Consider the following 17,479-nt stretch of genomic DNA (forward strand, 5'->3'; position numbering starts at 1 on the left):
TTTTCCTGTCATTGTCCAGCAGTTGCCTTCTCTCTCAGCATTGTATGAGCCCTTTCCCAAAGACAAGTATTCATTCCGTGTGGGTCTCTCTATAGAAAGCACAGCTTATAGCAGATGTGAAAACTCAGATGATGCTTGTCAAGAGTACAACATACTTTGAGGTGACAAATAACTTAGGATTCTCCATTTCATACAGGTGAACTGAGGAAAACATTAAATATGGAAAAGTAAAGCAAATAGACCAGAAGCTCTCAAAGTAATGGGTTTGGCAGCGGTAGGCAAGCACTCCCACACAGCCCATCAATACGTCTACCTATGTGAGGGGCAATGTACGCTTTCCAAGAGGCAAGCCCAAATTTTGTCCAGAAAATGCACCTGGAGGACTTTGGGCAGCTGGAGCCAGCCTTCAGCTGGGGACCGAGCGTGCTGAGGATGCAAACACTTTACTGTGCCGAAGGGACCTGTCCCCCCACGCCACAGCTCACCGTGACCAAGAGACTGTTCCCAGCACACAAGCAAGGAGGGAGACGTAGAGAGGAGCCACAGAACAGGGAGAAAAAGGAACTTCCTTGTCTAGAGAAGAGCCATTCTTCCAGTAAAATACCTGGAGCCCTCCACAAGTGAGCAGCACAGGGATATCAACAACTTTTTGTGACCAAGTAAGATTAGTGATATTCAGCTGGCTGCTACTGGACAATGTTTCTAAGAAAGGAGATAAGCAGTGGGTCAGCAGCTCCTACTAGACTTCTCCCCACATCTCATCTCTATGGGTAGGTGCATCTTTTCCTTATTTTCCTCTACAGAAGCAGCTCAGGACGCCACACATCCATTGCCGACTTAGCTCCTAATGCACAGCTCTGGGCTCAGTGGCATTCTGGACAGCCAGACGCCAGAGGCAGGTCTTGGTTTACTACAACAACCCACTGCAGGGACAACTCTGGTTTTCCAAGTCACATCATTAATATTCTCAGTATTTTCTTTCTCATTGATTTCTTTGGCCTTACTAATTGATCCAGACAGCTTCTCCACTTTGGTTAAGTATCATGACAGCTTCGCTTGACTCACCAAAGAGGTAAAACATGACTGCTTCAGTAAGCAGTACAGTTCATCCTGCATCCTTGTGAACCTCAGCTAATCATACAGATCACATGCGTTCCTGTTGAAAGTTACACTTCACATGCCACCAGAAAGAAGCAGCCAAGACCAAACAACTGCAAGCCCTTAACCATGCCCCAGCCTTTCAAGAGCAAACAGCAATGCTCCAACCTACATAAAAGCAAACAACTACAGATTCCATTTCCTAATTAAACTTAAAAATGCCTAAACAAGGCAGTTCTGTTAAGCACCTTTTGTACATCATAATATCACATTTCTCAGCACTTGTTCCCAGAGCATGCAGAGAGTACCCTGTTAACCAAATCAATAGGGGCATATCTCCAATCTTAACTCTCTGGCAGCACAGACATTCTAGTCACAGCTGCTTACATGGACCCAGGGAGATCCTTGCTCCACCAGCAGCCAAATATCCCATATTTGACAACTGGGATAATACTTCAGCAATATCCTCATTCAATTCTCCCATTCTTCCTATTAAACCAGCAAAAGTTTATCTCTGGATAAATATTCAGTGCTGGACTGTCTCCCTGGAGCTACAGTAACATGACTCAGAGACTTCAGAACACAGAAATGAAAAAATGATCCTCTTCCTTCACCGCTGTCTTTGTAATGACTTTTCTGGTGTATAAAAGTTAGAGAGGGACAGATCTAACATCACACAACTTCTAAGTGACCAACACTGAAAAGGTTAGCTGCAGGAGTGGGCACAGTGCCTGTCCTCTCCATTATCACCGGTGTTCAGATGGGATAGCCACCATCTAGTGGTACGTGAAGGCCATTTCACCTTCCAGAGACCACTTGTTTGGCTTTCCTAACGAGTTTTTTTAAAAAATTGCATTGACCCCATCATCTCCCCTATCTTTTTCCAGCTTGAGTTCAGATCTGTAGAGTTCCCCAGCAAATTCAAACCAGGGAAGCCACAAAACCAGCAGAAGCTGGTGAAAAGCAAATGGGTCTATGAATGAAATAACTAATGACAGATAGGAGCTCAAAGGTATGAGAAATTTCTACTCTACCATATGACTTTCAGCATAAGTAAGTCATTTTTCAAAAAATTTATACCAATATGTATTCCTTAACTGGAGCCACGATGGTAGTAGGCTGCCATGAGACAATCTCCAGTGGCCCTCTAATGTATAGATTCCTCCAAGGGAAATGAGTCGTTGTCTGCAGCTTGAGAAGTCCATCCACCTTGCTAAAAAGCAGGTGTAATATTAAGAACACTGAAGATTAATGGCCAAATACATCATTAAGTAGCAAGCTAGACCGATATTGCTGCTGACAGCAGTATATTCATTTCTACCTCCCTCTTAGCAGCTGAATTAAAGGCTGCCGCCCAAGAAGAACACAGAGAACACAGAGAGACAGAGCTCATCAGTTTTTGCATGTGCTTCTGTATTGCGCCTGCAAAAATGGAACTTTCCCAAAAAATTAGTGCCAAGTCCTTCTCAAACACACTGCTAATCTGTAGGTGCAACTAATTTACCTTCACATACTAATTGGGTGTTTCTCTCAGCAAATGGCCAATTACATGCCTAATAAGCCATTTCTGGACACAAAAATCTAATTTGTGTGCACAATCATGCTAACTATGAACCAAAATTAGGTGTTGGGTTTTGCAAGTCTTCTCCTTGTTACCTGCATAGCCTGCTTTTGATCTAACAAAAGGATCAGAAGCTGTGATGCTATTCAAGCACTCATTTAATGTAACTGGCCCAGATCAGGTATAATTTCATACCCAAACACTTGCTAATGTTTACACAACAAGTGTTTTCCTTCATTTTTTAATACTCAGTCTTTTATGGCTAACATGCTCTAGGCTGAAGAGCTTGATACAACACCTGTTTCTCCATGTTTTTCTACTGAGACTCTGAGAAGTGTTTGGTGATGTCCACCAAGCAGACCTCTGCCAGCAGAAAGCATATCAGCGAAACACTGAATGTTTGCAATAGTACCTGCTCTGGTTTGATGGGCTCAGTTGTTGTGAAAATATCGGAATAATGTTGCCTCTCGAAGACTCGATCCAACACTTCTAACTGCTGCTGGGTGAAAAGGTCTCCTCGCATCTGTTTCCGAAGAAAATCTCTGCCTGGGAGAGAATGGCCATTTGGTACTGGAGATTCCTGAATACCTTTCAAAGAGGACAGAGAAGACAGAGAATAAGTAGGTATCACAATGATGAGACCTACAGAGGAGTGTCTCATTTTATCCCTTGCACAGATGTGGGTATCAGCATGGTGACACCATGAGGACTCTTTGATAGGAGGTTACAAGCAAGACACATATTGCCAGGAGATGCACTGACCAGTCTTCCGTTACAGCCAATCCTCAACACAATTTACCAAAAATGATTTCACACATAATTTAAAGGCAGGACAAAGGATAATTGTCACATCTTTGCCTGTATCACTTTTACTGCACCACCTGAGAACCTCTCTGGTTCATGGTCTGGATGCAGAAGGACACGGGAGGATAAGCACACCACCTGATGCTACAGTCACAGTCAACTTGGGTCAGCTCCAGCAGATCCGCTTTGCCCAGTCACTGCCCATACGCTTCACCCCCTTCCTGCGGTACCTCAAGTCTTGCTCAGCTCCATCCCATGCCAAGCTCTGAGCTATGGTGCACTTATGTTGGGAAGCTGGGAGTCTGCCCAGTACCACTTCCCACTGGCAGCAGCTGGCCAGACAACCTCCAAAACACAGGCACTACCTGCACCATACTGAGCAGGGATGTCCCTGGGGCTCAGAGTTACCACTGCAACACCCTCAGCAAGGCCTGATCCTGTGCACTTTCCTGGCACTGCTATTTCACTTTGTATTTCTTAAGCTTATTGGCATGATGAAAGCCTGGGCTCCAAGGCACATTTTTCTCTCTCTCCCCGTTGGCAGAGATTTTTAGCAGAAGTCATAAGTGACTGCCCATGGCTGAAAAGCCATGAGACAAGTTTGAGAAATGTTTAGATTGGCAGTTCAAAAAGACTCTTGCAATACAGGGGCTTGTTTCAATTTGCTTTTTGCAGATTCACAGTTGTTTTCTACTTTTCCTTCACCTGTCAGTGATAGAAATGTATCTTTTATGCACTGAAAGCTGAGGTCTGCAGTATTCCCAGGACTCCAGGAGGTGGAACTCCAAGAACAACAGTAAATATCAGATTTCTTCTCCAGATGGCAACACTGCACTAGACAGAGGGAGGAAACGTTTTAAAAATAGAATCTCGCTGCCAAAATAGTTTTGAGGAGCAGAATTCAAATGCATCCTTAACAACAAGATGTTCATGAGTGTTGCAGTGGCTTACTGTCCAACTAGTCTGCAGAGGAATAACATCACTCAGACCTTCTCCCGTAGATTATGCATCAAGTTTTTTAGCAGCAAGGACCAGAGGTGATCTGTACAAAGACACCCTGCAGCTGTAGACACTAGTTTTGTCCCCAGACATGTGCTGGCCATCAGTAACATGGGTGATGCCCAGACAAGATTTTTCACAAAGGACTATTGATTTGAGATCATCCTTCAGCACAGCTGGATTTTGCAGACAATGCTGTGTATCCAGAAAACCAGGCTGTTTTAAAACAGATCTCTCGAACTGGGGGACCGACACATGGAAATACTTTTTCAACCTTGATCACTCTCTGTAACAAACCACTTACACTGAACAGGCATTTGATGTTAGCAATTAATGCTGGAAACATCGTTCTAAATTTTAGTTCAGCAATTTAGGCAACAACAGCTTTGTATTTACCTGTTTAGATAAAGTCGTGCAACTTAAATCAAGAGTAGATAATGCTGGCTTTTGTAAAGTTCAAGGATCAGTTTATCCCATACAGGAAAAAAAACCTGCCCTCTGAATAGAAAGTCTAAACATGTGTACAGAGCTGTGAAAAAATACAATGGGACATACGAGAGCAGTGTATCTTTAAATGGTTTTTTTTTTTTTTTACTATTCTAAATCAAATAATATCTAATAGACCTAGTGCTGGGTTTAGTCAACCATGGCTTATAAAATTAAAATTCTGGTTGCTAGCTGCATGGTAGCAAAAGGCCGGGGAGACCCTGTCTCTGGAGCACGGAAATGCTGGCTTTAAATTTCAGGTTAAACTAATGTTATCCACAATTTGGCATCAAAGTTAAAGCTTTATGCAGTTTTGGTCTAAAGGGGGTGATGAAAGGGAGTGAAATGATCCAAGACGTGGTATGACCTGGAAAATGTTCTTGGCAACGCCAGTACAGTTTGTGTATTGTTTATACAGCCAGAGATCAGGTGTATAATGAGATCCCATCATATTTAAATACGGAGCAGCTGACTTGCATTTCACTGGCAGCACTTGTATTACAGAGTGCAGCTCTGGATTTCTGGGGGAGCGAATACGTCGGAAAAGAGGAGCCAGACAAAGGCGAAGCTGGCGCAGCAGCTTCAGCCGGGGACAGGCACCAGGGCCAGGCTGCGGGCAGCATCGTGCTGCAAGCTGGGCTCCCGCCCTGATCCAGGAGCGCCATGTCCAGAGGGGCGGCTCAGGATGGGCATGGACAGACACCACCAACTGCCCACAGCACCGGCTCGGCCACGTTCATCCCTGGATGCCCTTCCTCCAAGGGGTGGTGAGGCAGGGGACCGCCCCACGCGTCTGCCACCAAAGCATCCCGACAAATATGAGGAAGAGGATGAGATCTCTCTCTGCAATCGAAATCTGCAGAGAAACACCATACTAGAGAGACCTGGGAGCAAGCCAGCAGATGAGGTGCCTTGCTGCACAGCGCTGGGCAATATGGCAGGGGATGAAACCACATGGAGATGGTGGTGAGGCTCTGGAGGGGTTTGGTCTCAAGGTCAAGATTTGGTATGGTGCTGGAAGCACTGCCTGCACAGCCAGCCAGAGAGGGCTGCCTCCCCACACCATCCACACATCTCTGTTTGCTGCGGTCTCCACATGCCGTCCTGAGGATCTCAGATGGGATCAGCCTCTGAACCACGCTTCCCAGTGCAGATGGGCTGTGCCAAGATGAAGGAGCAATGCACGTAGGGTTTGCTGCCAGGGAGGGACCCGGGCAGGAATGGGGCAGGGCTGGGACCACCGGGAAAGCTGTCACTGCCCAGAGGATCCAGCACCTTTGTGAGAGGAGTCTGGAAACCGCCCAAACCTGACTCACCCTCATTATGGCTCCCTCTCCGCATCCCATGAATGAAGGGATAGCTTGTTCTTTTGCGCTTCCCAAACTTGGACTAGTTGCAGGTAAGTGCTGCATTTCACTGCACAAGTAAAGGACTTTCCATACACTGCACATGACACCTGAAAGTTTGTGAAGGTCTTTGGGATGCGTTTGGCTGTTAGGCATTATATAAATGTGAGATAATTACCATTAGCATTATGCATTGTTTGAATACACTAGAATATCTTCGATAATTAAAATACTGTTGGCAGGTTTGAAGCACTTTGGGTTATAAATAGGCTCCAGGGAGTGGTAAAAACATTTTTCATATAATCAATGCATCCACCTAGGAGGGTTATGTTTTGTTGACAGTAGCACTACGTGTGCACCTACCTACCCTGCAAAACAATTAGTTCCCAGTCCAACGGCATCTTTCCAGAAATGCTAATGAAAAGCACAGATATAATACTCTCCTTTAACACAAAAGAGGACATTCTTCTCAGACAAACATTTCATCCTTCATCTCTAGCAGATTACCTAGAGGGGATGAGATGGTGCCGTTAGACCACAACTTTCTGAACTACCTTGGATGCAACACACTGCTCTCCCAGCACGAGGCCAGAAGCAACAGTGACACCTCCCCGGTTCCGAGTTTACCAGCAGGCAATAGCTAGGTGCGAGAAAAAGCAATCATTTCTCACGCTGAACTGCACGGACACCTGCTTCCCTGTTTGCATCTTACCCAGAAAAATGACCTATGGTTTCACTACAAAAGCCGGGCACTCTCCTAAAGAAACTGGCCTGACTTGGACAGCTGAAGGCTAACATCATGCTAATATTACATACTAGCAAAGATTTCCTATGGCTAACCAGAGTCTGAACCGTCTAGGAAGAGTCAGGCACAGAACAGATCCACCTCTGAGAAGAGGTACCATGCATGGTCTTGCTGAAAAAAGGCTGCCTAAATGGTGTGGCTATCATCCAGAAATACTATGTCTTTGTTACTTAAAAGCAACTTCTTTTCCGGAGACCTAAGCAAATGGCAAGATCACTTTAAAGAATTTGATAAATTGTGATCTGATTTTTTTTAGCGTACCTTTACGGTTAAATACTTGTCCAAGACATGTTTTCTGAAACTGCAGGAGAATATCTGAAATTGCTAAATACGCCTAAAACAGATTTTTAGCAATACTCACCACGTAACTCACTTGATTTAAAATAGTGTTTTGCTTATACATTTCTAAAACTATGGGCCAAAATAAGGAGAACAAACTGCCCTAGACCCTATCTTCACAAAACACTAGAGTATGTTTAAAAGCCCTAAAGCTTAGTATTAGAAAAAAGAAAAAGATCACCTCCACCTTGTCTTTTTTTATTCAGAAAGGGACAACACCACTATTTAACTACTGCATTATGAAGTGTCACTGTGAAATAGCACGGGATAGATCCTGCCCTGGTCTAAACGAGTGCAGCTCCAATAAAGGACCTCAGCCAGGTGACAGCAGCTGAGAAATTGGTGCCATCCACAAATTCAACTGGAATAATATTTCCAGTGTTATTAACAATAATGACGTACCATGAAGTGCACACCTCCATGGTACATCTGTCTGATGCGATGCTCTGCTGAAGAAAAAGAGAATCTTCTGGTTTCAGGTTCTCAGGTTGTTTTCTTTTTTTAAACAATGTGGTTTTACAGGGTTAATCAAGGAAGTAAATAGCTAGTACCATGAACAGCCCATATTCATAAAGGACATGGTTTCTGTCTCTAATTTGTACTGTCCAACTTCATTACCTGGTATCACACCTAATTACTCCACCTTATAGGGAAATGCAGGCTAATTAGGAAGGATGTTATTCACCACATTTAAAACATTATGAAGCAAATGAAATATTACCAGGAGGCAAAAAGGTGATTTGTTTCCTTGTAGCATGCCTGTAAATTAGTCCAGAGAAGATAAAGACTTTGTTTAATTACCATTTGGAAGGCTTTGTTTAAAACATAAACGGAATTTTCATGCCACCTTCTCAGGATTGTGTGCATTTGGCAGCCAGCAGCCTCATGCTCTTCCCAGTAAAGCGTTAGTTTTAGGACTGCATACATGGTGAGAGATCTTTGCATTTACACTATTTGAGTTTTCTAAGCACAGTTATTTATTTTTTCAAAGGACAGTATCACTAAAAAGAAGCTTTATATTTTGAAGTGTATATAGCTGATCATCGCGCAAATATTTTCAAGAGAAATCACTATATTTCACGAAGATGGGTATGGGTTTTGCCGTAGATCAAAGTGAGAAAGAGGGGAAAAAAAAGATAAATCATCAGAGATCCAAAAATACTTTTCATTTGGAGAAGATATCAGGCCATTTCGATGGCACTGATAGAGTCTCTGCTCTGTCTCCATTACCCACTGAAGGCAGCCGGAGTCAGGAGCTGACTACGCTAGATTATATTCCCTATAAGATGGTCACCAATATATATATATATGATCTTCAACCTCTATTGATTGACCAATTTCACAAGCAAAGACTGGTGAAATGAAGCTGAAATGAACATCATGCTTTAACTCATTGAACCCATCAGGCCTGAGTTAATCTCACTGCCCACTGTCTCTGATAGAATTCAATTGATCAATCATGTTTCGGTGATAGTACCATTTCAGTGGCTTATTGCTTCTTCATTTCAAGGCTTGACCTGTTAGATATACTTGGACCAGCTCTGCACCTCCTGGAGACACAGAGACCAGCATCTGCCGACGGCAGCGCATTGTCCTGCCTCTGGGCTTGGAAAAACTCGGGGGGTTTGCTGAACACTCCCACCTTTGCGTTCCAGTTTTACAGATATTTTACCGATTTCACAGTCAGGATGGGTGTGAGGACACAAGGAGCCCGAGTGGCTCAAGCCCCCTGCCCTCTGGTCAGCGCCCGCCACCCCACACCATCCCCAACTTGGACAAGCAGGGAAAACATTGGGTTTGTGCTCCAGCCACCAGGTACGGCACAAGCTGCAAACTGGCCTCTGTGCACACACACTTCCCTGGGGGATGGCCCCGGCAGGACACTGCCCAGCACATCTGCAGACCCTGCAGCAGCAGAGCTGGCCAGGGGGTCTCCACACCGGAGGATAGTGCTGGATGGCAGGAGGTCTTCAGCCATTTCCCACCTGCTGTTTAAATGCATGAGCAGCCTGGGTACGCTCTGCTTGCCCCCAGCCTCCCCTCCCTCCTGCCCTTTGCTCTTGCACAGTCACCAGGTGCTGCTGGAGCTGGGGGCCACCCACCCATGCTGCCCTCACCCCAGCCGGCAGCAAATGGGAGGGTCCCAGCTCTTGGCAGGGTGCCTTCACCCTGTGCATGGTCCTGCGAACCAGGCTGCATGTCCCTGGCTCCCAGTGGTGAACCCTCAACACACCACACCGCTCCCAGCAGCACCCATCTGCTGTGCAGAGCATATCTGGCAGGTGGCTGCCCGGTGCCTGCACAACCAGCGCTGTGTTTGCACCAGCTCCGGGCAATGGAAGAAGTAAGATGGAAGTATCTGAGCTGCATCATTGGCCTGTCAGTGCTGCTCTTCCTAAAATGCTCAGCAGCACAGCGATTAGCACTTTTATCATCAACCAGCCACCTCTGGTCTTCCGCTGATAAGTGATGGAGCTCCTCTCCACTGTGAGAACATTTGTCTCTGCTCTCTAGGACAGCTGGAGGTCCTCCCTGATGTACGAGCTAGAGCCACACTGTATACCCACAAGATGTATGAGCTAAAGCTGTGCCTGTACACCCACGAAGTACCACCCCGTAGCGTTGCTGCACACCCAGGGTGCAACTCCATAGCTGCAAAGCTGCACCACCAAGCTGGTTACGGGCATCACCAAAAAAGGGGGTTTTAGTTAACAGAACAGATTTCCCATGAGATTACAGCTCATCTCCTCCTACAGTAATTTTAATCCCGCAGTAGCCACACAGAAATTTTATCATGTATCTCCTAGTTTGTGCTAGGAAATCCCTGCAGGCATCCCCATCCCACACTTCCCACTGCAGAGGTCAGTAAAGGTGTGGTGGGACCCCGCAGCTCAGCAGCCCTAACCCTCATGAACCTGACAGCCTATACATCTGAACAGACACTTGTGCAAATAGTGCCACTGAGTGGAGCTGGATTGCTTGTGCACCTGCAAGGGCTGTCAGCAGGACGGACTTCACTCACGCTGCAAGCTTTGCACGCGCAGGACACAGCCCTGTCACTGCTGCCTGCCGCACCGCTTGCAGGGCAGGCTGACGGTGCCTGCGGGCTGGCGGGCTTTCAGTCGGGTCAGAGCAAGCCTTGCTGCACCGCTCCCCGGTGAGCTGCAGGCCAACGTAGCGCAGGCCTGGGATTGCTCTGCTGCCCGATGGCTGCGGCAAGGGCTGTGAGGCAGAGGGGAGCCAGGCACCCTGGGGGTCTCTGGACCGTCCCCTGCAGTGCTCCGGAGCAGTGACAAAGCTCACTGCACAGATGTGCCCACCCCAGCGGGAGTCTCAGCACACAGCAGACAGCAATCTACTGAGCAGCACAGGTTATCATCCAGACCATCCCAAGCCTGCAAGCTGTCAGCCTCCATGCAGCACCCTTGAGGAGCCACAGCCATGCCCACGGCCACCGGCCCCACCACGGGGCAGAGCTCATCTGAGGACAGCAGCTTGAGGGAGTGATAGAGCTGCTGTGGGTTTTGTGATTGCTCTCACGATGCAGTTTTATGTTTAAAAAGCAGCAAAAATCGTGTCAGTGATACCTTCCCCCTCCTCAGTGGGGAATTCCAAAGCGCAGAGACAGGTTAAAAGGAAGACGCTGAGCAGGATGGAGCAGGTGCCCCGAGCCCGGCTCGCACACAGCAGGCACATGCGATCCCCCTGCAGTTCCTGGGGCCTCGGGGGACTGTGGGCACCTGGACAAGGCCCCAGGGCAGCAGGACCCCTTGACCAGCTGCAGCGTAACGTCGGAATGGGCTTATATTTCTATGACTTCTAGAATATTTAAGGGGAGATATAACTGCAGTAACTATAAATATAAAATGTCATGACAAGTTTATTAACAAATGATTGTGAGAAACAGACTCTTTTCCTAATCCATTTTTGTAAGCTGTGTTCAGCAGCAAGCTGTGGAGACATGCACTTTATGTCATGTACTCCCAGCTCAAAGTGTGTTTTTAAATGGCTGTTATAAGCTCATTCAAGCAATTTTAACATAGTTTATATTTACTTCCATACCATGCTGTACCACATCCTTTCATCATTTCTTTCAAAAAATCATTCCCAGATATGCTTGGGCAACACAGACTAGAGCAGGCTGGAGATGAAATTGTGCTCTGCGTATCTTTGGAAATGCCAAACTGGCCTCTGGTTATGACTGACCTGGAGAGGATTTACAGCTATGAAAAATACTGGGAGAGTGAAATCTGACAGCCAAAGGAAAAACCAGTGGTAGGACATGCAAACGCGACCCAACAGGGTCTGTGCAAAGAGGAGTGACCACTCAGTGGAATAACTCTGGGCCGAAACGCAGTGGACACCAGAGCAGAAAACATACCCATGGGAGCCAGCGGGAAGTTTGCACACTGTGAGCAGCTGGCACTGCACACCCTGCAACAGCTACAGCCTGCGTGGACCCGACGGAGACTGCAAAACTTCTGCCCTCCCCAGGAATTGACATTTGAGAAGAAAAATACAGGCTATTCAACCGTTGTCAATCAAAACTAATCTTTCCACGCAAGCTTAAAACAGCAAAGCAAAATTTCCCCCTAAGACCTTGAATTCTTTGCAAATCACTATCTGGGAAACTTACCCAGAGAAAATAAAAGCAGTGAAGAGCTCACTCATATCCCACCCACTTGATGAGCCGAATGCAGAAGTGCCAAGAGCACTGATGCATCCCAGCAGACTAACCGCTGGCAAACCCCAGGCAAGCTCTTCCCAGGGAGGAATGCCTTCCTCCACTGCGCTGCCAAAGACCTTGGCAAAGCTCCTAAGAAATGCAGAGGGCTCCCAAGCAGTGATGCTACTCCTCCTAAAATGCAAATTCCTAAAAAACATTCAAACAGTACCACCAACCTGTGACAAGACTGGATTTACTACATGCAAAGGAGAGAGAAAGACTGCAGAGGATGTAGCTCGCTCCACCAGCAGCACGGCTGCAAGCTGCAGACAGATGCTGTGCACCCTCCAACAAGTGGAAGGTGTCCCTCCACACCCTCTATCCGACTATCCACAAACAACACTCACAAAAAGCCATTAATAGCTGCAGACTTTTCTTGTGCATAAATTAAATAAAGCCTTATTTTACAAAATCAAGAACTGTGGTCTCAAGCCTGCAAATGTGTATGCTTACAATGAAGCGAAGAAATGTCTCAGCTGAATTCAGCATAATGGCTGAATGCAAAACACAGTAATAAAACACCGTTATAAAATACAATGTAATATGCACCTACAGATTTTTACAAGTTACACAAAGTGCAAGTTTAACGGTATTTTTATATATTTTATCCACATACATTATTCAGGAGAAATTAACTTTTAAAGATCCTCCACAGCTGTGTAATGTGGGTTTTTACGCCTCAAAAATTTCCGTTTACTTCTTACATCCAGGAACTGCATCTGTGCATCCATCTTCCTTCAGCTGCACTTTCCGTCTGCCTGAACACAGGTGCGCTCTCCCGCACTGGCCGCAAGCTGCAGGCATCCCCAGGCCTGGGTCCGCTGCACTGTTTCATACTTAAACAGCACTCAGCAGAGAGGCCAGGATGCGGGAGCTGCCGAGCGCACTGCTGTTATTGCTAGCTGTGCAGCATCCATCTACTCAACTTGGCAACACCAGCGGAGCACGGCGTTTCCCCACACTCTCTCCTCCTCCGAGGGGAGGTGGACAATGAAGAACGTCCATCAAACCAGCTCCTGAAGGAGAGATGCTGAGATGGCTTCTGGATGCCACTGAATTTGGCTGCTGCTGTTAGCCAGAGATGGGAGTGCAGAGTGTGGGTGGGGAGATAGTGCCCAATCTGCACCTGCGAGCCGTTCTCCCAGGGCCACCCACCCCTGCAGCGCTCATGATGCAGTTTGCTGCCTGCTGTGTAGTCCAGCAGCTCCCACAGCCAGGGAGGTCTCCCACCAGTGCCCGGGGAGGTGCAGCTGGGAGGACCTTCTGTCGGTGCTGCAACCCACGCTGCACAGGAAAGCCTCTGGCATCCCCCAGCCCCAGCACCCTCCTCCAGAAGGGAGGGCACAATGCTGCTGCCACCACCCCAGCTCTCACAGCTGCAATTTGGGAGATGCTGTCCGCTTGCACAGGAGATGCCATGAACGAATAGGTTGCACAGAGAAAAATCCCATGCACCAACACCCAGAGGTCTCAGTCCTGGTGTGAACGGGCATGCACAAGCATGCTCCGCACTGCAGATGCGTGGTGGAGGCAGCAACGTGCCAACTTCAGCAGCCCTCAGCACCCTCCTTTGCTCCTGCGACACTGTACCAGTTGAAGGGGGACAGGTATCAAACGGGAAATTCAGCTGCTACCATTTCTGATGCCCACCTAATTTCACGCTGAGGAGGAGAAGAAGGAAGAGGAGAAGAGGGCACACGGGGAGCAGTCCGCAGCCTCAGGCAGGCAGGGAACACCCTTTCATGGCAGCATTGGCACTCAGTTGTCCTTTGCAGGTTGCTGTGGCACGAGTCCCTGTTAAAGAGTCCCCAGCAGACTCAGGGACCCATTCTCGCCCCGCTCGTGTGCCGAGCCGAGCCCAGCTCCAGCCCAGAGGGTCCCTGCCTGGCACAGCGGAACGGCTGGAGGCAGGTGGTGGGGAGAGGGGCTCGCAGCACGGGCAAGGGCGCAGACAGTTGTCACATTGGTTGGTTTAACCGCAGAGACAGTTAAATGTCATGTTTGTTTTTATTATCACTATTTTAGCTTTCCAAATGCATTCATGCTTCCGCACTCTTGGCTTTTTTAAAACTGCAGAACAGAAGAGGACAAAAAGCACGCATCGGTATACATACACTTGAGGTGGCTGGTCTTCTGGTTCTTCTCTTCGGAGGCAGCTAAGGAACATTTGCTGCTGCTCTGGTTGGCCTGGCTTATTGCCCAGTTGGTTGCAATGGCATGAGCATTGCCACTTTGGACCCCACTCCCGGAGGCCTTCAGTTTAAAGCCTGACTCACCAAGCTGGCCAGCCGCTCTCCATACTCTTTGCAAAGGCATGGAGATCGGGGGACATCGCAAAAGACTGGAAGGTGGCTAATGTCACCCCCATCTACAAGAAGGGCTTAAAGGAGGATGCAGGAAATTATAGGCCCATCAGTCTTTTACTTCAGTCCCTGGGAAAGTTATGGAACAAATCCTCCTGGGGGCTATCACAAATCAAATGAAGCACATGATTGGCAAAAGCCAGCATGGATTCACCAAGAGCAAACCATGCTTGACAAACCTGATCGCCTTCTACGATGAAGTAACCTGCTCAGCTGATGTGGGGTGAATGGTGGACATTGTCTACTTGGATTTCTCCAAGGCTTTTGATACAGTTTCCCACAGTCTACTCCTAGAGAAATTGATGCATTATGGTCTAGACAAGTGGTCCATGCAGTGGGTGGGGAACTGGCTGACAGGCTGCACCCAGAGGGTGGTGGGAAATAGCTCCTTTTCAAACTGGCAAGCTGTCACAAGTGGGGTCCCCCAGGGATCAATAATGGGCCCAACGCTGTTTAGTATCTTCATAAGTGATCTGGATGATGGGATCAGGTGTACCCTGATGAAGTTTGCTGATGTTACCAAACCGAGTGGGGAAGTGGACACTTCGGAAGGGAGAGATGCCCTGTAGGAAAACCTGATACATTGGAAGAACCGGCTATCAGGGACCTTATGAAGTTTAACAAAGACAAGTGTAAGGTCTTGCACCTGGGAAAACATAATCCAGGAGTGCAGCACAGGCTGGGATCTACCTGGCTGGGGAGCAGCTCTGTGGAAAGGGACCTGGGGGTCCTGGTGGAGAACAAGGTCAATATGAGTGAACAGTGCGCTGCTGCAGCAAAGAAATCCAACAGGATGCTGGGTTGCATCAACAAAGGCATCACCAGCAGAGATAAAGAAGTCATTATCCCACTCTACTCAGCACTTGCCAGGCCACACCTGAAATACTGTGTTCAGTTTTGGTCCCTGCTATGCAAAACAGATGTGGACAGGCTGGAGGGGTCCAGAGAAGAGCCACAAAGATGATCAAAGGACTGGGAAGCCTGCCGTATGAGGAAAGGTTGAGAGAACTGGTTTGTTCAGCCTTGAGAAAAGAAGGCTTAGGGGAGTCCTTATCACCATGTTCCAGTATTTAAAGGGTGGCTACAAAGACGGAGACTCCCTTTTTACAAGGAGTCACCTGGAAAAAATGAGTGGTAACAGATACAAGTTACTCCGGGGGAGATTCTGATTGGACACAAGACAAAAATTTTTCACAATGAGAACAACCAGCCATTGGAATAATCTCCCCAGGGAAGTGGTGGATTCCCCAACATCAGACACTTTTAAGATTCAGCTGGACGGGGTGCTGGGCCATCTTGTCTAGACCATGCTTTTGCCAAGAAAAGTTGGACCAGATGATCCTCGAGATGCCTTCCAACCTGGTATTCTATGATTCTATGAAAAAGGTAGTCAGTGACCCAGCGAAAATGACGTCTCCCTCTGTATGTTTGTATTTTATGGTTCTGCCTTAAATGTTCTGATGCACTGGACACGGAACAAAATTAGTCAGCCAAGATTTTACTTTTAAGGAAAAACAGTGTAGCTCTTTGCTAATTACTGTAATTAATTAGTGTCATCTAAACATTAATTATTTATCCTGCAGTAAACTCAGCAATCTACAGTACAACTCCCTTGACACTGTGCTTATCACATGGATGCCCTTATTAAGCAAGTATGGGAGAATCTCACTGCACGTATTTCTGCTATTTCAAAACCTGCTTTCATTCAGAGGGAGGTTGAGCGGGTCACTTTTTGGGCTGCATCACGGGAATTCTGCCAACGATCTCTCAAGCGGGAGAGCCTGTTCCTGCAGCTTCGCTTGAGACAAACACGCTGGGAACAGCCCCACCACATCACCAGCTGAGACTGCCCTCTCGCTCATGTCTGTGCCAGTTTTCCTAAGCTCATTTATTCCTCTCCCATCTAATAGGATAACTCCTCCAGGAAAAATAAAAAAATGTTATTTTTATATATATATATATATATATGGCTAGAGCTTGGCATATAATTTTTGAAGACTGCTTTATCTGAATGTTCCCTCTCTGTTCCCAATAGCCAGCTGTTGGCAAACCAATACTTTCTATGAATCAGTAATAGTGGTCTGAGAGCAGATGCCCAGCGTGGCAGACACAGGTCTTGCCTCTCTGGGTTTGCTCAGTGCCAGAGCAGCCAAGGGCAGGGGATGTGATTCTGACTGTGCTGCAAACCTGCAGCGACGGGGAAATTTTTGAGACTTTTTCTTCTATAGGAAAACACTGATTGACTGAAACTGAATCTTGTTCACAAGTGGGGATCATTTCTGAAGAACTGCGTGACACAAAGTGGGGAAAATCCTGAATGTGTCAAGAGAGCCCATCCTGAGACTTTCAAATGAAAGTTATTTTAGCTTTCCAGTTCAAAATCATTTTACTGTTTAAATAGAAAGTAATCAGCTGACATAGAGTCATAGAATCACAGAGTCACTGAGGTTGGAAAAGACCCTTAGGGTCATCGAGTCCAACCATAAACCTAACACTGCCAACTCCACCACTAAACCATGTCCCTAAGCGCCACATCTACATGTCTTATAAATACCTCCAGGGATGGGGACTCAATCACTTCCCTGGGCAGCCTGTTCCAATGCTTGACAACCCTTTCAGTGAAGAAATTTTTCCTAATATCCAATCTAAACCCGCCGTGGTGTAACTTGAGGCCATTTCCTCTCGTCCTATCATCTATGTATCTATATCTATCTATCTATAGACGTGTAGAAGTATTAAAAAGTAAATAAGCCTTCACTCCTCATGACTGACCAAGCCCAGGCACAAGCCCCTCCTCGCCTGCCACGTGCTCCCGTTTCAGGAGCATCCTCTGGCCCAGGTGGGTCTCGCTCCAGTGTGCCAGCCTTTCCTGCAGTTTACTGCACTCCTGTCCATGCTTGCAGTTCAGCATGTCGCGTGGAGCGTAGGATGCTTTCTGAGGCATTCTTCTCA

At 47.1% G+C, this 17,479-nt stretch overlaps 1 protein-coding gene across 9 annotated transcripts in view; it reads right to left on the minus strand.

Moving 5' to 3' along the window:
* Positions 1-17,479, minus strand: part of PAX5 (paired box 5) — a gene marked incomplete at both ends in the record, with an annotated part of 139,498 nt that overhangs the window by 84,627 nt on the left and 37,392 nt on the right. For all 9 annotated transcript variants that reach the window (XM_082335775.1, XM_082335772.1, XM_082335770.1 and 6 more), the window contains one exon: positions 3,072-3,247. In XM_082335775.1, the coding sequence (XP_082191901.1) occupies positions 3,072-3,247 (176 nt within the window). The remainder of the gene's footprint in view (positions 1-3,071; positions 3,248-17,479) is intronic.

The sequence above is a fragment of the Platalea leucorodia genome (assembly GCF_965183815.1).
Source record: "Platalea leucorodia genome assembly, chromosome: Z".
Lineage (NCBI taxonomy): Eukaryota > Metazoa > Chordata > Aves > Pelecaniformes > Threskiornithidae > Platalea > Platalea leucorodia.